Source organism: Ascaphus truei, chromosome 1 (genome assembly GCF_040206685.1).
Source record: "Ascaphus truei isolate aAscTru1 chromosome 1, aAscTru1.hap1, whole genome shotgun sequence".
NCBI classification, from domain to species: domain Eukaryota; kingdom Metazoa; phylum Chordata; class Amphibia; order Anura; family Ascaphidae; genus Ascaphus; species Ascaphus truei.
This window is the reverse complement of record NC_134483.1, coordinates 412351914-412368739: the sequence shown is the minus strand read 5'-3', so window position 1 is coordinate 412368739 and position 16826 is coordinate 412351914. Positions and strand designations below refer to the sequence as shown.

The window sequence follows — 16826 nt, the reverse complement described above, 5'->3', positions numbered from 1 at the left end:
TTGACAAAACTGTTCAAGAACTACTGCAGGTTCCCCAATTGGAGAAAGGGCACATACAACCATGGAAGTCAGGGGCCTGAGTTTCTGCAGCTGAAGGGCCCACCGGTGCCCCTTTTTATAGGTAATGGCCATTGGCTTATACCCCTCTCTTGAATTCAATTTAGTGGCCCAGCCTCCGTTCGACAAGAAGTAGCGAGTCAAGGAAGGATGGGATGCTGGGCACCGTGAAATTTGTAGATGGGCCTAAGGGGGAGATTTCTTCACAGCATACCGAGACCCAGGTGAATGGAAGCGTACTCAACGTGAAGCGAGACAAAAAAAGGCTAATGGTAAGGGAATGTTTACCAGCAATTCCTGTACATCTGTCATAAATTATTTTAAAACACATCATCCTAATCTATTTTCATTAAAAGGCATCAGCAGTCCCGATTTAACCTATGATACATGCGACTGCACTTTAACACAATAATGACCTAGAGCTATTGGACATCAAGGAAATGGCCTCTTCCCTTAAACAGTGATGTCTAGCATCAAAGTGACCCAATGACAAGATAAAGGGGATAAACCATGTTGACAGATGTGTTTTTTTAATATTTTTCAGTGGAACTGGGCAAGCACGGCAAGCTGAAATGAGTTTTCGCTTCCTTTAGTTACCTTTATTTGTGCAATGTTCCTACTGTGTCGAGCAGGACTCACCCGTCTGCCTCCCATTCCCCCTTTTTCCTGTTAAATCATTTGATAAAGGAGTTTGTTATTGTGAGCTGCTGTACTGTATGTGAGACTGCAGTTTAGGGTGAGGAAAGAAGAACCCCTCTGGGTACAGTTTGTTTGTACCGGTTGAAATCCTGGAAGAATCAATGAGAAATTAGATTTTTCTTGCCTCATTTACATTCCACAGCATTAAGTGTGTCTTTGTTTCTTTCACATTAACATTCACAGTTTAAACATGAAGTATGGAACAGTGTAGATATGGATTTCCATTTTCTAATATGTAATTGTTTGTTATCACAGACGTGTTGAGGTGTGGGGTGAAAATTACATTTCAAAAGGAGTGTGTGCTTACATTCTTTACTACTTTTGAGGCTACATTTGCAAAAGAAAATGTAAATGGCAGAATTATTACCTGGCAAGAAGCAGTATTGTAGCTTCACAAGTAGCTGCTATATAAGCAATAGTGCTACTAATGATATTTACACTGAAGGGCCATTCACATCATTGACGTGACTAACGTTCACTTTTCTTGCCAACCTGGCAAGAAAACAAGAGGCAATAAAGCTGTCCTGTTTAGAGCTGAACGCGTCACAAATGCCCTTTATTGAAAAGTGTGTTCACCTAAAAATCCCTAAAGGAAAAAAAAAATTAAGTCAAACCGGTCTTTTACCCAACCAAGTCAAGAGAAGCATCAGCTGTGTTATAAGTAATAGCAATGCTGATCAAATTGGACAAGAAGAGGTTTACACATATTTGATACGATATATAAAAAGAGCATACATTACCAGAAACTAGCAAAAAGGAGACAGCACTCAGACAGGTAAGTTCAGTAAGTGTATTAAAACACAAAGCACAAAAGTCCAACGTTTCGATCCCACAGGGGGATCTTCCACAGGGGGGTGCAACAGACACAGGACAGTGAGTGACTTAAAAATCACCACATCATCAAAAAGCATCATCATCGGGCGCCACAGCAGCTGTGCATAATACAATCTAATTAGATTGTGCTCCAACTCTATGTCTGTAATCCTATTGGGGAATCCTAGTCACATGGTAGAGCCCAGGCTATCAGTGTGATTGCATGCATACAAACTGATGCTGCCTCAGCAGTCCCGGTTGTCAAGACAACCACATGTGTGCAATGGCTCAACTCTGAAAATGTAGCAGACACCAGTGGTTGTAATAGGTACTGCACGTGTACAGATCCACCACCGCATATATGTATGTATTATAGCAGTGATGAACTAAATCCTAAACCGTACCTAAGATTAACAGATACTGGCATGCGTATATCTGTAGAATCCTATGGCAGGGGGGACCCGCTGTAATCCCAGTCAGGTAACCCATAATACACCTGACGGCGTCACATACGGCATGGACATACAAAGTTTGCTGGTTAACCCATAGTCAACCACATACTGCTGAGAGCACAAAATGCCGTCAAATAAAGGAACATGCTGTATGGGCATAAGACTAGCCGCATCTCATGTCTAGTGTGATACTGGCATGTATAAACAACCTGGGTCTGTTGACTAAGTAGCCTACCCGTGTGACCAAAAATAAGTGCAAGTAAATATATGCATAAATAGTCAAAATATCGGCTAAATAAGTACGTATTAGTACTGGTATAACAAGGGGAGGATGAGACAGTAAGTGCCGCCCAAACGGTCATAGATGCACCCAAAAATTAGACACACAGTAGGTAAGTGAGGTGCAAGAAGGGGAAGGGAATAAAAGAAAAGGAAAAAGCTGAGCCGAGTGAACAATATAGAGAGTCAAATCTGTCAGGAAGACATGAAAAACATATTAGTAGCTAAACCATGCTGACTGGCCAAGGGCCCTTGAAAAGGATGTTATAGGAAGCACCCTAAGTTCATGTCCTCATTTAGACCTTTAGGAGCCATCGTGTCTAATTTGCAGATTGTTCTCGCCTTAAATTGGAGCAATAATTTATGTCTATTCCCACCCCTTGGTGGTGCATGTGCTTGTAGAATCGGCATACACCGAAATGTAGCCAAACTGTGTTTGGATTTAAAATGTCTTGTTACTGGAAGCAGCTTGAGATCCTCCCGATTGGTGGAGTCTGCGAGGGCTTTCCGAATTGTTGAACGATGCATTGCTATTCGTTCCTTAAGCATCCTTGTCATCTTGCCCACATAGACAAGCACATTGTTGTGGATAATATAAACAACAAATCTCGAATCGCAGTTGAGAAAATCCAGTATTTTAATTGGGTAACCCTTATGCGGGTGCATATATGTCTTGCCCAATATTAAATATTGGCAATTCATGCACCATCTGCATTTATGTACCCCTGGATGTTTAGTGAGCCAGGTGGGTGATGTAGCATATTTATCCACCGGGTCTGGTTGCATAAGGTAGTCCCCAATGTTGCGACCCCGTTGATAGCAAAAGAGGGGAGGGGACTTGAAGTGTTTCCCAATGCGTTTGTCACTAGCCAATATGTGCCAATTATTTAGAATGCTGCGTTGTATCAGGTTAGAAGCAGTGCTGTATGTGGATACCACATGGAATCATTCAATAACCTGGGCTTTTGATTTAGGTGTAAGTAAGTCCTCCCTGGTGGGTAGCCAAGCTTTCGTCAATGCTTCATTGATTTCAAATTGATTATAGCCTTTCAATTAAACGTCCGGCCATTTTCAGAAGTGACGGTTCCACCTTAGATGGTTCACTCATTATCCTCCATACACACAGCATCTGTGAATAGTGAAGGTGTTCTTGAGGTGTGGTGGGTGATGACTAGCCGCATATAGCAGTGTGTTTTTGTCAGTGTCCTTAGTGTGGATCCTTGTACAGAGTGTGTTGTTCTCCTTGTATATCACGGTGTCCAAAAATACAATCTCTGAAATGTTGTACTATAAGTGAAGCGTATGGTGGAGGGTATGAGGTTGACATAATTAATGAACTCTAGTAAATCCTGTTCACCACCACTCCACAGTAGAAAGATATCGTCAATGTATCTTGAATAGTAAAGGATTTGTTAGGCATAAGGAGCATCGTGTAAAAGATCTGTCTGCTCATACGTGTCCATAAAAATATTAGCATATGATGGGGCCATGTTGGACCCCCTCGCGGTGCCCATGAGCTGGAGGTAGTATGTGCGTTCAAACCTGAAATAGTTCTTATGTAGTATCAAATCTATAAGAGTCATAATGAACTCAACTGGCGGTCCGTCTATCTGGCCAGTACGTTGTAGATGATCTCTGACAGCCTCCATCCCTCCTGATGTGGTATGTTGGTATACAAACTAGATACGTCAAGTGTAACCAACAGGACATCCGTAACGTCCAGCTGGAGTGCTGATATTTTATTTATAAAATCCGTAGTATCTTTAATGAAGGATGGCATCTGTAGCACAATAGGTTGTAGATGGAAGTTGACAAATCGTGACAGAGGGTGGCATAAAGAAGACCTAGCCGATATGATCGGTCTGCCCGGTGGGGCTGTGAGTGACTTATGCACCTTGGGTAGGGTATAGGGGACTGGCATAATTGGTTATTCAGTGGTTAGGAACTTAGTCGTATCTTCCGCGATCCAACCATTATTAATTCCCATCTGAATAATGGCATCCACCTCCCGTTTATAAGCGGCTGTGGGATCCGATGGTAATTTGTTATACTGATCCTGGTTGGCGAGTTGTCCCAGAATTTCACTCCGGTAATAGGAGTATGTCATGATAACAATGCCACCCCCCTTGTCGGCAGGTTTAATGATGATCTCACTCCTGTTATTCAGAGATTTCAAGGCCAGCCATTCACTCTTAGTGAAGTTGTAATAACTGGTCTGATGGGTCATAACCCGTTGTCTGGCATCCGTCTCAACCAACCCCATGAAGGTGGAAATGCTGTGATTAGTATTTAGAGGATCAAAGATGCTTTTAGGTCTGAACTTGTTAACTTCCAAAGCACTACCTGGAGTTCCTGTACAGAGTCATCTTTTTTGCAGAAATAGTCTTTCAGCTTTAATGGACGATGTAATTTGATACGATATATAGATATAGATATATCATAATGCCTTGCAGAATTACCCTCGGGACTTCATTGGTGTACAGTATATATAATCTCCAAAAACATGGGAGGGATGAAGAACCAACAGGTCCACCCGGGTCATGTATGGTAACGTCACCATTTATAAAGGTTAAGGGTGGCAAACTTGAGGCAGCTATTTACTGTAAACGCATTGCCTCAAATACTTTGTTTGAAGTAACAAGCCAGCATCCTTTTCCACTTTTGCAGGAGTAAAAAAGGGCTAATTATTGAGGTTAAAGGGAAATTGTTAAAACCCTGCTAGAAGTAAACAGAAGATTAGTTAAAATGGGAACAAAATTGAAAAAAATAGGTTCTTCAAATCACAGGGACGTAACAGACAGTGAAGTCAGTTTAAACAGGCGATTAGTAAATCCTACTTTTGATCAATAATGATTTTAAGCACATTTTGGATCACAAACCCTGTATTAAAGGGGAAAAACACAAGTGGCTATATACAAATGAGGATGCTGTAATATGTGCAGGAAAATCCCAAACCTTTTCTGATGCATTACCAAAAAGAACATTTACAAATCAAATCATTTTATAATTGTAGAAGTCGAGGTATCGGTTACCTGCTTCATTGCGTATGTAAACAAAATTGTACGTAGGGAAACACAAATAATAATTCAGGAACAAAATATCGATGGTAAATATGTGTTGAAAAGAAGACCTGTATTCTAGCGTTTCCACCTCTATCATGGGGCAAAACGTGACGATCTTTCTTCTAAAATTATCGATCAAGTTAAATTAGGCAACAGAAAGGGGGACTTAAAAAACAGGCTTGTGAAAATAAAAAAATAAATGGATGTGTTAGGGACAACCTAGTTGGCCAAAATGAAGAACTCTCCTTCACATCATTTTTGTAATTACTGTATCTGTATTCATTTATGGTTTGTTTTGTCTTCATGAGATGATGTCACGGTAACGTGAATGAAAGTGGTGTCGCATGCTTTGAAGAACCATGTCGAGACACAATCCTGGCTCGGATCCTAGGCGCCGGATGAATCCGCTTGCTGGGTTGGTGTCGGCCAAGCTGTTCTAATATAATTGTTTGCTTTTGAAATGCCTTGGATGTTAAGTAATTGCAGAACAACCCAAGGGGTGCTCCCAAATGTACAAAGTAATGTGCAATCAATATTAATATAAAAATACGCAAAGTTTTTTTTTTTTTTTTTTTTTTTTTTTACAGGAAAATCATAAAAATGAGAAGAAAAATATTAAAAAATAAACATAAAATATTTTCGTTAAATGATCATATAGAATTTGTTTTTTCCCCACTTTAGTGCTCGACCCAGTAAAACTGCCCAATCATTTGGTCCTCTTCAAACAAATGGGAGAGCAGCCAGGAAATCCAAACAGACAAAACAAAAAAGAAATACATATTGTAGTGAGGTAATCCTAATACAAAGTAATGGAAGTTCCAGGTCCCGGTTTCTATGCACTCACATATTCACGCCGATTTCAGCCACTGCAAATTATATCTCGGGCTGAGGCCCCACTGCACGCGTCCGCACGGCCGCCTTGCTTGAAGGCGCCGCGTGCAAGTCACTGCACTGCGATCTGCAGCTGACTTTTTTCAGCGCGGGGGGGGGAGCGTGGCCAAGACGGGTCGGGGGGGGGGGGGGGCGCGCAGCCATGACAGGGTGTAATGTCCCTCTCCAAGCGGTCCCGCAAATGTCACAGCCCCCCCACCCCCGTCTCTGCAGCCCCCCACAAACCATAGCCGGGGAGACAGTGAGCAGATCTGTGCCCCGTCACCCCCTCAGCAAACACGGGAGGAGGGTAGCCGCCTCCCTCCCGTAGTCACCTCCCTCCCTCCCCTCCTCATTGGCTGGCTGCCGTACCACGTGACGCGTCAGCGCTTCTGATCACCAGAAGCTTGCAGCATCGACCGGCTGACGCATCACAGCACGCAGTCAGCCACGTCGGAAGGAGCCAGCGGGGACCTCTAGACTGGAGGAAAGGAGCTGGTGGCCCACGGCCACGCGCACTGCCGGTCCTTAGCCTACACCTCCAGATGCATTTTAGGCTAGTCTTCTTAGCAAATGGTATAAGATAAGATGCATTTCCCTTTATTTAGAAATTGGCTCAATAGTGCCTGAAAGGCTCCCCCCCTTTTTGCTTTACATGTAAGATTTACCACCGCTTTACATCCATAGATGATAGCAAGCAATGACCCTCTGGCAACAAAGGGGTTAAAGAAAATGTATGATAAACTGTTGAGTAGCCCCCAAAGTTATCTGCAAGGTGACTGGTGGTTTGGAGAAGCAATCATGTGGACACGACCGGCCACCAGCGATTTGAATGGATCTCGCACAAGAAAATGAGCATCAATATTAATGGTGTTCCCGGAACGTGACAAGAACCCATAGAGAATACCACAAGGACGGCCTTTGTAAAGTATGTGGCTGCACAGCAAGGTACATTGTAGGTAAGTGTCACTTGGTCAATGTGTGATGTTACTAGAGGTTCGGAGTACCACTACATTTTTAATTATTATTTGCAGACCAATTATTATTTGCAGACCAACTACTTTGTTATTCTGTTCTACTTTTAATTTAAAATTAAATTTAATGGGGGGGGGGAAAAATAATTAATAATGAAGTTCCTCGTTATGTATAATTATTCTACAACCCTTTCTAAAATGGCTTACAGAAGGCTTTACCTTATTATTTAACAAGTTTATTTAGATTATCTGCACCAGTGATAGGCAACATGAATACCTCAAGGAATGCATGTACGCTCTTGATCCCTCAAAGCGGGCAAACATTAACGAACATGTATTATTTATTTATCAAATGTTTTACCAGGAAGTAATGCATTGAGAGATAACTCTCATTTTCAAGTATGTCCTGGGCATAGAGTTATGATGACAAATGGTTACAAATACATAGTTACACAAGTGAACAGGGTATACATTATATACAAGACATTGCATGCACAGTTAAAGAAAATATATATTATAGGCGTATGTAACAGTTACAGACCAGATTAAAATATGAGACAGCCTAAGGCCTCGGTCCCGCTGCGCTCGTTGGCGCGGGCGGCCACACGCGAGTTCCCCACCAGCAGGGGAATCCTCGCGAGCCGGTCCCGGTCCCCCCTGGCTGCACAGCTTACTACATGTTGTGGCGCGTCAGCCGCTATGGGACACAAGAAAATGGTGATGTCTAGCATTGACGCGTCACGTGGTGTGGCTGTGAGCCAATGGGGAGGGGAGGCTTCGGGAGGAGGAGAGGCTTCGGGGAGCAGGGAGGAGTGTGGAGTGAAAGCGTGAGTGCCTGTCTGTGTGTGTGTCTGAGTGCGTGCCTGCCTGTCTGTGTGTGTATGTGTGTGCCTGCCTCTGTCTGAGTGCGTGAGTGCCTGCCTGTGTGTGCGCGCGTGTGTGTGTGTGTGTATGAGTGCGTGAGTGCCTGCGTGTGTGTGTGTGTGTGTGTGTGTGTATGTATGAGTGCCTGCGTGTGTGTGTGTGTTTTACTTACCATCCCTGTAGCCCGAGCCCGTGGAGGGAGAGTAGCGGGTCCCTCCGCTCAAGCCACGCCCCCTCTCCCTGTCAATCCTCCCACTCCCGCCCACCTCCCGCTCCCTACAGACCGCATATCGCGGTCTGTGTAGTGTCAGCGCACCGCCTGTCTGCAGTGCGGGCGCGATGACTCTGGGAGCGGGGCCTTAGCCTTAGTTTTGAAAGAGAGTTGAAAAAATTGGTGGAACAGCAGGAACCCAGAGAAAGCATCGATCAACTCACCAGAGGTAGCAAAAAATAAAAAAGGTTTATTGAATTACATTGTTAAAAACAAAAAACAAAAACATAAAAAACAAAATCTCCCACATGTTTCAGGCTCTCCAGCCCTTTCTCAATGAGTATGAGAGGGGTCTGATGGAATGGTGTATATATAGCCCCTCCTCTGAACTCTCCAACACCCGAAATGCATGACAGGTGATTAAGACATATAACAATTAACTCAAAAAGTGTGTCCATGTCTCTATATTGATAATGCACTAGGAAAATAATGAATCAAACATCAATATGGGAACATGTATCAATAAACAGCTAGGCAGTGGACAGAGAAATCTACAATATAAGTAAACTCAGTGTCATATAAAGAAATTGATACAGATTGTGTTGAATAAATGTGTATCCCACTAATTGATTAATTAAGCTATCCCTATCACATAAGAGATGAGGACACACAAACATGTTGATTACATAAACATAGGAAAATCTGGTATAACCTTCATGAAGTAATAGATATAATACAGAACAGAAAACATTTCACAAAGATATAAAAACGACAATGTATATGAAAATAAACAAGGATATACATCCAATTGGTTTGACAAAAAAAGTGTTTTAGAAGAAAAAAAAAAAAAAGAAAAGGCAAGAATGAAAGAAAGATAAAACAAGTCCTGTTGGTATGATCTGTGAACTGTAAACGTAACCACAAGAGGATAAGGTATGCTCCAGGTGAGGCTTGAACTTACAACCTCGGCATAGTTTAGCACATACTGACATATAAGTACCGCGCGCTAACCGATTGCGCCACTGGAGCACATACAAAATCATCTCATAGAAAACAAATAATATAAAATGATCATATCAATAGAATGTATTATTTGATAATTTGTATATGTTATCACCTCCATGTGAGTAGCCTGAAGTTTTTCCCGGACGGTCTGAGGCTTCGGTATCACCATAGCTTCAGCACGCGGGATCCTACAAGGCTTTATCATAAGGACACAGGTATTTACCTCAATATCTTTGGACATTAAGGGATGCAGAAGCTAGGACCGAGATATTTATGCTAATGAGTTACTAAGGGTTCGGTTCAAGGCTGGCTCTAGTTTCTCAAGCTACTCTCTTATTGGGTCCATCTTTCCCTGTCAGTTCAGTCCTTCATTGTACACTATAGGCGATATTATTTGCCCAAGAACTTATTACCTGATTTGCTGCGGATTTAGAACCATCTTTTGGACTTCATATATGTCATATACTTTTTCCTTTTTGGGTCTCTCAGATCATTTCTCAGAGTCTCTGTATCGCTATTTTTGGAGATGGGAGTAGTTACCTATACAAGATTGCTTAGTTTTGAAAGAACTTAGACTGGTGGAGGCTGCGAGAGTCCCCGGAAGATGTATGGTGCACAGGCAGAAGGGATGTTGCAGTCGTGGTTATGAGCTTCTCCCCTCTTAATGCTGGCACACTGATGAATACGGTCCTACACCTCTCTTAGACCGTGTCCATACTTAGTGCAACAGCGTGAACAAAAGGCCGTGCCTCCGAGGCAGGCCATAGAGCGCGCGCGATTGCCGAGCAGACAATATAATTTGATTTTGCCGCGCGACGGCCAAGTCACGTACGCGGTTCCGCCAATGGGGGCGAACCGCTCACGTGATGTCATGGCTCCCCAACGCGTCTCCCCCTAGGCCAGCGTTTCCCAAATGGTGGGTCGCGACCCGGCACCGGGTCACGGAAGCAAAATTGCCGGGTCGCAGCGAGGCTGGCCGCACGGCGCCCCCCCCCTCCCTCCTTGCGGCGGCCCGAGGTGAGGTGCGGGACAGTGCTGAAGTGGTGCAGGCTGCTATCGCTGGGGTGTCAACGGTGATTCGCTGACTCGGGCTCCTACTGCAGCCCCGCATCATGATGTTGCCGCCCATGACATGCTCCGCCCCCCCACAGGACACGATGCCCGGCATGAGGTAGGAAGTGGTGCGGGGGCGCACCTGTGCCTCCGTTCCTGGCGCTCCCTTCCCCTCAGTCCCCTTGGTGCGGGAGATAGGCGCAGTGGTGACTGCGCGGTTGCTGGCGGGCAGAGGGAGGCGTGGAGCTGCCTGCTCGGATCGCGGGCCTTTCCTCTCTCCCCCGCCCCCCCCCCTCTCCAGTCACTCACATCCGTCGCTGCCTCTGTAATAAATTGTGTGTGTGTGTTTGTGTGTGTGCATCAGTGGGTGTGTGCATCAGTGGGTGAGTGCATCAGTGGGTGAGTGCATCAGTGGGTGCGTGCATCAGTGGGTGCGTGCATCAGTGGGTGCGTGCATCAGTGGGTGCGTGCGTGTGTATATATAGGGGAGAGTGTGTGTGTTTGTAGGGGAGAGAGAGTGTATCAGTGTGTGTGTGTGTAGGGGAGAGAGAGAGAGAGAGTGTGTGTGTGTATAGGTGAGTGTGTATCAGTGGCTGCGTGTGTGTGTGTATAGGGGAGAGATAGTGTGTGTATATATAGGGGAGTGTTTGTGTATCAGTGGCTGTGTGTGTGTATGGGGGAGAGAGTGGGTGTGTGTATCTGTGTGTGTGTATATGTATGTATGTGTGTGTGTGTATGTATGTGTGTGTATGTATGTATCTGTGTGTGTGTATGTATGTATCTGTGTGTGTGTATGGGGGAGAGATTGTGTGTATGTATCTTTGTGTGTATGTATCTGTGTGTATGTATGGGGGAGAGAGTGTGTATGTATCTTTGTGTGTATGTATCTGTGTGTATGTATGGGGGAGAGAGTGTGTATGTATGTGTGTGTGTGTGTGTGTGTATATGTGTATGGATCTGTGTATGTGTATGGATCTGTGTGTGTGTGTATGGGGGAGAGGGAGAGAGGGAGAGAGGGAGAGAGGGAGAGAGGGAGAGAGGGAGAGAGGGAGAGAGGGAGAGAGGGAGAGAGGGAGAGAGGGAGAGAGGGAGAGAGGGAGAGAGGGAGAGAGGGAGAGAGGGAGAGAGAGAGAGAGAGAGAGAGAGAGAGAGAGAGAGAGAGAGAGAGAGAGAGAGAGAGAGAGAGAGAGAGAGAGAGAGAGAGAGAGAGAGAGAGAGAGAGAGAGAGAGAGAGTGTGTGTGTGTGTGTATCAGTGTGTGTGTCTGTGCAGGCCAGCAGTGGCTGTGTGTGTTTGGTCTGTCTGTGTGAGTGTCTGTAGGTCAGTGATTGTGTGCGTCTGTGCAGGTCAGAGAGAGGGTGGGGGGGGGGGGGGAAAGAATAGAGGGGATTGGGAGAATTTATGAAATCTGTATGGACATTTATAACGGTTTTATTTTACCTCTAGGCGATAACATTTTTAGTTGGTCACGAAGGAGAAGTTCAAAAATAACCGGGTCACGGAAAAAAAAGTTTGGGAAACGCTGCCCTAGGCCACAAAGTGCCTCTGAGGAAGCCGGGCGACATCACGCACTCGCGCCTAGTATAGCCTCAGCCTTAGGCCTCGTCCAGGGTTGCTGCTTGCTGGCGGAGGCGCGCTTCCGCTCGGCACTGAGCCCCTACAGCCACAATTAGAGCGGCTTTAGTAGGGGCTCGCCTGCGCTTCCGCAAGCGCGCAGAAGCGTAAGTCTTAGTGACGTCACTGGCCCGCCCCCTGACGGCGCGCTGTCTAAGGCCAGGGAAAGCACCCGCTTTCCCTGAGCCTCAGCGCGCCTCAGCACGCCAGCGGGGAGCTTGGCCGAGGCCTTACACTGGGAATTGATGATTATCACAATCATTAGGCACCATAAGGAGTGGGAAGAAGCTACAATCCACACCAGCAACATCTCCCATCCCTCTGCACTGGGTGAGAGATGGAGAGCAGGCTGTTGGGGTGAATGACGGTTGGGGGACGCAGATTAAGCCCCCAAAGGCCACTTGTTACCCACAAAAAGGTTTACACCAGTGGTTCCAAACCTTTTTTACATTGTGCACCCCCCTGCAAATATTTGTTCCGGCAACCCCTAATTAATAAAGCTTGTCTGCTATAAAACATTTTGTTACCCAGACTCGATTCTGTAATGTTAGTTTGTAAAACGGATTAGAAAGAAGCACATTAGTTAGGGTAAACATTTTATTGTTTATGAGAGAGCAGAACATGAGTTGGTACATAACATCTCATGTTCTGGCCCTCAGCTCCCTGTAGCAAAAGGAGTAGGATTAGGCAGTTTAACTCGTCCCTTTTAAATGCACAGTCCTATTTTCTGCAACTTTATTGGTAGTGGTATACAGGAACATACAATAATTGGGGGGTGACACTTGTGAGAGGAAGGTAAAATATCAATGCCTTGTTCTGGGAGAAACAGTGAGAAAGGGATGTTTACTCACAGGCTGTTGATCCCAAAAGGAAGCATGCTTTCCTGTTCAGGCAGGAACAAGCAAAGGACTATTCCGAATGTGAAAGCATAGCAGAGGGAGCCAGGAAAAGCTCAACAAGCTGGGAGAAAGGGGTGTTGCTAATGCAACCGGCTGGGAGCAATGGGGGAAAGCAACAATGTTGCAACTTACACTGAGGGGCAATGGCTGCCTCAGAACAGAGAAACCAAACATGCAGAGGTTCCAGAACATCTCATGTATCCAATGTTTTGGGAAGAATCTGGGCTGTACGCCAAGACTTTGGTTTTGGTCTATTCTTTTTGTTATTATACGCAGTTTCCAGCTTAATCTTATTACTGCTTAATAGTCCGTGCATAGGTTAATTTAATGACAAAGTGTTCCACGCACGAAACGCGTCAGAGCGCCCTCCTCGAGTTACTTGTGGCGGTGTTACATGGTTTGCAGACTTCAATAAAGATGATTTTTTAGAGAGACCCAGCGGCATCAGTCTCTCCTTGGCACTTAAGTGTATGCAGTGCACGGCATGCTTCTCCCAGACGGAAGAAACTTCATTTTATAGGTTAATTTAGTAGCTAGAAAATAACTATATTAATCCTAATTTAGAGTAGATGGGTAATATATATATATATATATATATATATATATATATATATATATATATATATATATATATATATATATATATATTACCCATCTACTCTAAATTAGGATTAATATAGTAATATATATATATATAAAAGAAACCTGTGTCGAACCAATAATTATTGGAACAAAGAATCTGTATTTTCACACACTTGATAAATTGTTATTTTGAATGGCCAGTTTGACTGATCCCAGGCTGTATATGTCCTGAGTTCATGGGAGGCACACACGCTTAATAAGGCCTCAAACTGCATCTCAGTATGGTTAGATAGCATGGGTGGTATAGCTGTGCAATTGACCGCTATACCACCCATGTAAAGGTGCAGTTTGGGTAATTACCAAGTGAATGTCCCCACATGGGATAAGGAACCAAACTCTTAAAAATAAATACAAGATATACTGCCTGAAATCCGCCATTACATTTTTTTTCTTTTTTTTACGAACTCCTTGGAGACACCTCATGAACCACTAGGGGCTTCCAAACACCCTTTTGGGAGTCACTGATCTCCACTAATGTTATTCATTATCTGGGGGGAAAAAACAAGAATACGATCAGATTCTGGTCATTGATTTTGTGCAAGAACTACATTTTGCCGTCGTAAAATATACATTCTCCTGGCAAACCTAGAAATCAATTCAATTTCAAACTTTTGTGTTTCTTAAAAAAAAAAAAATCTGAACCTAAACTGCTTGTCCATAATGTTACTTTAGGATTAAATTATTTCAAATCTAAGAAGCATCACACACACACACACACACACACACACACCTTTATTCACTATTCTAAACTATATGGTATTACAAAAATAACCACACACAAAAAAAATAAGTGTTAAACAAAATGTTGATTGTTTCTGCCTAGTTGGATACATAAATGCTTTATATGGATATATTAAAATACTAGCTGATATACCCGGCGTTGCCCGTGATGTAATGTTCTGGCTCCCCCATCCTCCCTCAACTCCCTTCCCCCCCCTCTTCACAGCTGTTCAGAGCTGCGCCCCCCTCCTCCCACTGCTCACAGCTCCGATTCTCCCCCCCCCCCCCATTCAATGCTTTGTTCCCCCTCCCCCCCCCCTGTTCACAGCTCCGTGCCCCCCCATGTGTTTTGGCAGCTGAGCTGACTGAGGGGGGAAGTGTGTGTGTCAGTGAGTGTCAGTCAGTGGGCTTCCCCCCCCCCTCTCCTGACTCCCTCTCTCCTGACTCCCTCTCTCCTGACTCCCTCTCTCCTGACTCCCTCTCTCCTGACTCCCTCTCTCCTGACTCCCTCTCTCCTGACTCCCTCTCTCCTGACTCCCTCTCTCCTGACCCCCTCTCTCCTGACCCCCTCTCTCCTGACCCCCTCTCTCCTGACTCCGTCTCCCCCCCCTCTCCTGACTCCCTCTCCCCTTTTCTCCTGACTCCCTCTCCCCCCTTCTCTCTCTCCTGACTCCCTCTCCCCCCTTCTCTCTCTCCTGACTCCCTCTCCCCCCTTCTCTCTCTCCTGACTCCCTCCCCCCCTCTCTCCTGACTCCCTCCCCCCCTCTCTCCTGACTCCCTCCCCCCCTCTCTCCTGACTCCCTCCCCCCCTCTCTCCTGACTCCCTCCCCCCCTCTCTCCTGACTCCCTCCCCCCCTCTCTCCTGACTCCCTCCCCCCCTCTCTCCTGACTCCCTCCCCCCCTCTCTCCTGACTCCCTCCCCCCCTCTCCTAACTCCCTCCCCCCCTCTCTCCTGACTCCCTCCCCCCCTCTCTCCTGACTCCCTCCCCCCCTCTCTCCTGACTCCCTGCGCCAGCGCCTGTCCGCTGTGCACCATCTTACCGGGGGCAGGTCCAGGAGGAATGGGGTCCTTCCGGAGGCTGCCCGCCCACTCGGCGCCGCCATCTTACCGGAGGCAGCTGCAGAAGGAAGGGTGTCCTTCCGGAGGCTGCCTGCCCACTGCCTGCTTCCAAGCCCCCCCCCCCCCGCGCGGAGCTGTGTCGGCGGCGACACTACCCGCATGCCGGGGCTCGGGTGAGCCTGGGGGGAGGCGAGCTGGGGGGGAGCCGGCAGGGAGGTGAGCTGGGTGAAGAGGTGTGTGTGTGTCAGTTGGGTGAGAAGAAGAGAGTGGCAGTTGGGTGACGTCATAGAGCCACCAATCTGATTGGCCAGAGGCTGAGGACCAAACCAGATTCACCACATCTACCAACAACCATACAAATTTCAAATTTATATATTAAGATAAAGCAAGGGACATAGAAACAGTGATTTGTATAAAATAAAGACATGCCTGTTTTTCTTGCACAAATATTTAACTTTTCATTTCTAAAAGTGATTCTTGTTTGACATCTATTATACTGTTTTCCATCCTACATTTTCCCTGTTGGTACATGAATTACATTTGTAGGATTTTGAGGTTTTTGCTGTGCTTTAATAACCATCCTCTGGAGATGTTCAGATAAATAAACTCAATTTGTCTCCAAGCTTCATTTATAGCTTCACTATCATACAGACCCATTAACATTCCTATGCACACTGCCAATCCGTGATAAGAGGCTCTTGTGAATTTAATGGCTTAGAAGCAAAAGTGTAAAAACATGACAAGCTGTAAATTGAATTAAAGAATGAAATAATTAGAATAGAAGCTACCTTGGATACTCATCTGTGTTAAGGAAGGAGGTGTAGAGTTGTTGTTCCCTGATCTGTTCACCATTTCAAATGGAGAAACACATACTGCTGCGGCCGAGTTTATTCGAGCATTTGCCCGTTCTCGGCCGCAGCAGTAACCTGGCGCGCGCCGGAGGGTGCCGGGCGCGTGCCGAAGACACGGAGGAGCGCCCTCCGATCGGGGCTTTCTCCCTCCCCGCTGCCGGGTCCGCCGGGTCCCCCGGAACCCCCTGCCGCCGTCCCCCACATCGCGGGACACCAGGGCTCCCTCGGGTCGCCCTGGACGCGCGTGCAGGGGGCACAGGCTCCCGATGACGCGTGACCGCGCGTCATCGAGCGGCTAGCATGCCGGGGCATCCCCAGGCTTGCGGAGCTAGCCGCACTCAAATAAAATGTGCCGTCTCTGTATGCCTTTTAGACAATACAGGCAGTCCTCGCTTTACAACGAATGGCTTATCCAACGCTATGCAATGCATACCTATATTCATTTTTACAACGCCAAAACGGCTTATACATCGCTCTTACGACGCTTTGCAACGTTGTGTGTGTGTATATATATATATATATACATTCACATAAACAACATTGCAAAGCGTCGTAAGAGCGTATATATATATAATATTATACTATATAATATTATATTATACTATATAATATATTATTTATTATGTTATATTATATATATATATAATACAGTATATACACTATATAATTTATGTGTGCATTTATGTGTGCATTTTGAGTAAC

The 16826-nt window shown here is 45.5% G+C and overlaps 1 protein-coding gene and 1 non-coding gene across 4 annotated transcripts in view; both read right to left on the bottom strand.

Annotated features, from left to right (window-relative positions):
* The window catches only part of SLC10A7 (solute carrier family 10 member 7), a 267589-nt gene that overhangs the window by 231328 nt on the left and 19435 nt on the right, over positions 1-16826 (bottom strand). The window contains exon 1 of one of the 3 annotated variants that reach the window (XM_075613991.1): positions 15255-15332. The exons of the other annotated variants lie outside the window; for them this stretch is intronic. Coding sequence (XP_075470106.1) covers positions 15255-15317 — 63 coding nt within the window. The 5' untranslated portion in view covers positions 15318-15332. Of the gene's footprint in view, positions 1-15254; positions 15333-16826 lie in introns of those variants that run through there. 3 annotated transcript variants of the gene reach the window in all.
* On the bottom strand, positions 9218-9310 carry TRNAI-UAU (transfer RNA isoleucine (anticodon UAU)). Its single transcript is given in 2 exon segments — positions 9218-9253; positions 9273-9310. It is a non-coding gene; the product is annotated as a tRNA-Ile (tRNA).